The 6,000-nt window shown below is 43.7% G+C and overlaps 1 protein-coding gene across 1 annotated transcript in view; it reads right to left on the bottom strand.

Moving 5' to 3' along the window:
* Positions 1 to 6,000, bottom strand: part of TTC24 (tetratricopeptide repeat domain 24) — a 47,142-nt gene that overhangs the window by 1,169 nt on the left and 39,973 nt on the right. The window contains exon 12 of the mRNA XM_085872192.1: positions 1 to 5,838. This exon is cut by the window's left edge and continues 1,169 nt beyond it. Within this exon, the coding sequence (XP_085728318.1) occupies positions 5,748 to 5,838 (91 nt within the window). The 3' untranslated portion in view covers positions 1 to 5,747. The remainder of the gene's footprint in view (positions 5,839 to 6,000) is intronic.

The raw sequence follows: 6,000 nt of genomic DNA, 5'->3' as shown, positions 1-6,000 counted from the left end.
CCTTGGGGTAACATAGCTCAGATAGATTCCAATTGCTGCACCGTCGATAGGCTGACACCAGAGGCCTGAAGCCTGAGGCTTATATCTGCTGTGGCCTTCGCAAGGCCCATGATGCCGATCGGTTCCAACCTTTTAATATTTGATGATCCTTTTAAAAGTCGCTTTATACTGAACGGAAAACTTATCGGGAGGGCATGGCGATTGTGAATATGATAGCTCCGAAGATGTCTTTGGCTTCACATGTCACCAAAATGGCAGCTATATGATTTTTCAGGTTATAATGGTGGGAGAAGTCAGGCCAGTTGTCCAACCAATGGGTGGAAAGGAGTGTTACACATGGACGGACAGCTGAACAAGCATATTCTTACACAGTATAGCTTCATGCTTGGTGTTGGCTTCATGGTTAGGGTCGTGGGCGTGGGATCCTAACGTCCTGAGTTCAAATCGCACTTTGCTGTCGAATTAATACCAGGTGGGGTTAACTCGGCCTGTCATCTTCCTGAGGTTGGCAAAATAAGTGCCAGCTTGCTGGTATCCTGTGTTGGAGTGGCGTGGCCACCCGTCCATAATTGTGCCTCGTCGCCAAGGAGACTGCTAAAGCAGCACCAACGCTCTGCACAGAGTATGGTCCCGATGGATGGATGGATGGATGGATGGATAGCTTAATATTTACTAACATTTTAAACTCTTAATATGACAAAATCAATAAAAATTAACAATTTTTTAATTTTTTTAAAAACCAAATCACATCTTTTGCCTGCTTAAATTAGCATCTCTAAGGTGAGAGTGTCACATTTTGGTCCGATAGGGAGGCACATAAAAACAAGAAGTCAGGAAACTTAACAAATGCCAAATAAATGAGCAAGCGTCTAAATTTGAGGCCCCCTATGAGCTTGCGGCCCAGGCCAAATGTCCCTCCTGGCCCTACCTCTGATCAGCCCTGGTCAGTGAGAGTAACCTCTTTGTCAACAGTAAAAATTTATGGCTCACAGAAGGAGCTTGTATGCTGAGCACGTGAAACTATACAGTACAATGATATTAGGAGGCATTACTATGCTTTATATGAATTGCAGACAAATAGGCACACAATTGACAAGTCAATCGTAAAATGGGATTTACACCTGGAACCATCATCCAGCATCATTTTGAGATGGGAACTTCAAGCAGTCCTATGGAGTTCGACTTTGAGAGTTGTAATTATGAAAATTCCGTTTTAAGAGTTATAATAACAACAACAGCTTTATTTATGGTTGGAGCAAGTATGGTGGCGAGCCAGCTATGACAACATTGATTACAGTATTCAGGATTAACTAACTTTTGAGACAGAATTGTAAAAGCCTGGTGTTGGCTTGATGGTGAAGGTGGCTGGCTCAAGATCTTCGGGTAAAGAGTTTGAGCCCCTTTTTACGTTTAATTAACACCAGGTAGGGTCATCCTACCGAGGTTGGTGAAATGAGTACCAGTGCAATGGAAATAGAGGGCACTGCATCAGCGGCACAGCCGCGCCCCCTAGAAAATGTTGCAACCAGCAGCCACAGGCTGCACACGATAGCCAACTAGAGACGGAATGGTGAATCCTGAATGCTTTGCACATAATCACATATGGAGGAGGCCTCTTGTCTCCACTTCCCTCTTGTGGCCTTTGTCTTTAACTGCATCTAGAATGTGCGGCGAGTTTTCGACAGAGTTTACAAGTTCACGAATGGAATGGGGGTCTCGAGTTCGAATCTCTGACGAAGCCGCTAAACTAAGAAGGGAGCAATATAACATCATATATCAAGCTTAAATCAAGTAGACCCAAAATGTTGGTGTGTGCTTACAGCTGGCAGTGAAATTCAAGCCTAAGTCGCCAAGGTCACTTGTCGTTCTCCATTCATGCATAAGGTGACTTGAGAACTAAAACATAAATGATTTACACAGTCTTGATTACCCATGGAGCAATGTCTCATCAGAGGTAAAAATGCAATTATCAATTGAATGTGGCTGTTTGTCAGTGAGCATTTATGGCTGGCACTTGCCGGGATGGTGCGGAGATAGGTCATGGTTGCTTTTGAGCAATCAATCTCGTTCGAATCCCAAACTGATTATGAACTGTCATCCTGGTGCTTCACATCATTGAGTACACCGTCCTTTGGAGGAACATTAAGCAGGGTTTCTCATATGCTAACAGTTGTTGGTTAAAGATCCACCGGTCACCGGTGTCTTTTGTGACATTAAGCCATTTTGTGTGTTGACACCCTGACTAACTTCTAAATTCCTGCCCTAATCTGTAACCTGCGACTTTTGTGGGGTAACCAGTTATATTCAGGCATTACTAACCAACAACCACGTTACACAGACACTTGTGCCAGCGACATGGCTTCTCTTTTTGTATACATAATCGAGGCTCGTGGAAGAGCAAAATGGGAAGAGAGCAACACTAACAGCTGAGTAGAAGTGAGAGTGAGATCAACCTGAGAGGGGGAGAATGACACATTGAGGTTTGCTGGCTGCATCAACACAACAGAAAAGAAACAAACCAACCCACAACCGACAAAGGAAAAGAGGTGAAGGAGGAAGGGTGGCAGGGATCACAATAACCTGGAAAAAAAGGAATGCTTGGGAACCTGCAGGACCGATTTGGAGTAGCTTACAGTATTCGTTTCTCATAGATGGGCCAACACTAATGCAAGAGTCAGGACTTCTCGGATGAGCAACAGCTAGACATTGAACGTGAAGCTGATTTGATGATATGTTTCAATTATAATTATTCCTATTTGGTTGATTCGATTGTTGGGTAGGCAGGATGGCTTAGAGGTACGCACACTCGCCTCTGAGCTGTCTATCCTGAGTTTAAATCTCAATCCAGCTATAAACAGTCATTCTGGTGTTTTGCAGGCAAGACGAGGCATCAATGTGTGTGCCGTCCCTTGGATGGATGTTAAGCTGGGTGGCCCGTCTGCCAGCACTGGTTGGTGGATGTTGACGATCCCACGGTGTCCTTCACGAAGAGTTTGTGAGCTATTGCTGGCACCTTGGCCAAATTCCAAATTCCTACCCTAACATACAGGGGGCACTGCATCAGTGCCACCGCCGTGCTTCCATCAATGATGCAACCAGCATCCACATGATGCATATGAAATGAATGAATGAATGTCTCAATTGTTCACAATTGAAGTAATAAGATCTAATTATTCCCACCTTCTTGTGGGGTCGACCGGGAAAGTTTTTGCCAAAGTCTTTCACAAACTATCTGGCTAGTCTGACATTCGGCTGAAAGTTATTTTTGGCAAGTAGTTAATGTGTTCATGATGCCAGAAACAACTCACCTACTATTTGCGAAAGACGTCATGGATCTTCAAAGGGGAACCCAAACACAATGTTCCCCCCCCCCCGAAAACCAATGAGAATCATTAATCATGGTCTAATTGAAGGAAAAATAAAACTTGAATTTTTTTTGCCAATCATAAAGTGTCGAAAAAAGCCCGAGTATCGATTTTCGATTTGGCCGGTGAGGTCACATCTGGAAGCCATATTGATTTGATTGGCGGTTTACATCGAGAAACAGTGCAAGTCGCGCTCAATGGGCGGTAGATATGGGAGACCAGTCCTAAAGAGAGAGAGGGCTGCTTGCAGTCCTTGTCAATCAGCCTGAGTGAACTACCAAACTCACTGGTGCTGAGGCTGTTCTATGAGAATGGCCAGAGAGATGATGACCTTCACAGTCACGTGATCAGATGAAGGCTTTCATCTGCAGCTTGATGGAGTTCTGCTCTCCCCTTTGGGCTGGCGCTTCCTCAGTTGGGGGCAGAGAAACAGCAAGATAGATTAGCAGGGAAGTTTGCCATCACCGAGTCCTGAAGGGAGGATTTGCCACTGGGAGAAATCCCGGTTGGAAAGTTTACAGATCGAGTCGGTCCCATGGAGTCACAGAAGTCCTTTACCGAAGTGCCCTGGTTGGTGAGAGAGGTACCAACACCCAGCGAATTAGCATGGTGACAATTGAAATCACCACATATGAGGAAGAGAGAGTTGCTGTGCAAATGGTGTTAGACAGAACGTTGATTGCATATTCAAAGTTTCATTACTAATGTTTTTAAATGTGCCGGTAATTGCTTGTTTTGGTGTTTGACCTTTTGGCCCCACCACATGGCCCCAAGGTGTGGGGCCAAAAATGATACTTCTCTCACACTTTCTTGTCATGTGGTGATCATTATTACCAAGTTTGGTGAATTTCTGCACAATCGTTTCGGAGGAGATAGCGTGACGGATGAACGGACGGACAGACCCGATCACAATATCCTCCCATGAACAAAACAAACAACAACAACAACAACAACAACAAAAACCTCGACATGATTCAACATAAAACAAGGCACATCAATGAAATTAACATGCACAAATAAAATGTTTTATAAAAGACTAATTGAAAGAGCTCATGTAATTAAAGTTAAATAAAAACAATGTCACCCGCAGGGTGACCCGTATCGTGCCAAAAGGTGACCACGTGTGACTTCTTTAAGGTCACACTGAGGTGAACAGAGCTGCTATCCACCAGGAGCGACTCCTTGAGGAATATCTGCCTACGAGAGATTCCGATGAGAATCGTTCCACAGAGTAACCATGAAAAATATGCGTTTGCCTCATAACGTCGCCAAATGACGTCATAATGTCTCAAGCTTGACATATCTAGAAAGCACTCATCGAGGTGTTCAATTTGAGGTACTACACTATATGGTTCCTAAAACTTGAAAATTTGACCTTGGGGTCAAATATGTTTGACCTCAGGCGCTAACCATGAAGGTCAAGGCCAATCACCACCAAAAATTAATCAGCTGAGTGCCAGACCATGCACTATATTCCCATGAAGTTTGAAGATGATCCGATCAAAATTACTCAAAAATAAGGGTTTCGTCGACTCCCCTGATTTGCGACAAAGTGACCTTGACCTTTGACCTTGACCTTCAAATTTTTATGCGCTGAAAGGGACCTCTATAGGCCTCTGATATGCGAAGTTACAAAAATTTCCAATGATAACTGTGCTCTGCAGAATTTTTTATACGTGATTACAGACAAAAAAAAAAACATACAAGCTGACTAACATATCTTGCAAAAACTTCGTTTTGGCAAGATAAAAAACAAAATACTCAAGACATGAAAAATGTATGAGTACATATCTAAATTTTAAAAATACATTAATACATATCCTCAAACCGCTACTGCACCGTCTGGGTCTGACATGGGATGACTCTGTACAAATGGCATTAGACAGCAGTCTTTGGAGTTCTCTCGTGTCTGCAGATACATTGTGACAGTCACATGCTTGATGATGAATTATATATCCATATACTTTTCAGTTTACTAAATTGTAGGATCATCGAAAAGCTAAACCGGAGAGGGCAGCGTGTTCACAGGTCGATATGGGATCAAAGGGCAACAGGGAGTCAAATGCATCGCAAATGAGTGGGGATGAGTGCCATAAAGGAAAGTAGCCGGACAGAGGAGGGTGGGTGAGGACAGCTGGTCAACGAGAGTAGGGAAGGCTATGTGAGGAAGCATGAGGTGACGATGGGCAGCACTCTTGAACGACTGGAGGGAGGAAGAAGAGACAGATACAGGGAGTCTTGAAATGTGTCTTAGACTATTGTGAGTATCTCGTTCATATGACTGTTTTTGAACGACCCTCACAAAATGAGTGATTATGAGAATTATTATGAAGAGAGTTTGGAAAATGTAAAACAGAGGTAAGAGGCTTGATGAAGAAGGTGTCACATGACTAGACATAGCTTGGAGCGACCCGATACTTGCCCGGTTCTCCCTCGGTTACTCTGTTTCACAGTGGCAGTCGAGCAGGAATGTCTGCAAAGCACACACACACATGGCGACGTCCAATAATTGTATTGATAAGTCCTCCGAACAATCTATCCTCTGAAAGCCGCTGAACATGCTGGAGCCACTTGTTTACTTCACAGATATTGCACATGATTCCGATAGTACTTCGGCCATCTTCTGTATATAATG

Source organism: Eptatretus burgeri, chromosome 3 (assembly GCF_056783735.1).
Source record: "Eptatretus burgeri isolate ZD-2024b chromosome 3, Ebu_testis_v1, whole genome shotgun sequence".
Classification (NCBI taxonomy): domain Eukaryota; kingdom Metazoa; phylum Chordata; class Myxini; order Myxiniformes; family Myxinidae; genus Eptatretus; species Eptatretus burgeri.
The sequence above is the reverse complement of the archived record's forward strand: the minus strand, read 5'-3'. Positions and strand labels throughout refer to the sequence as shown.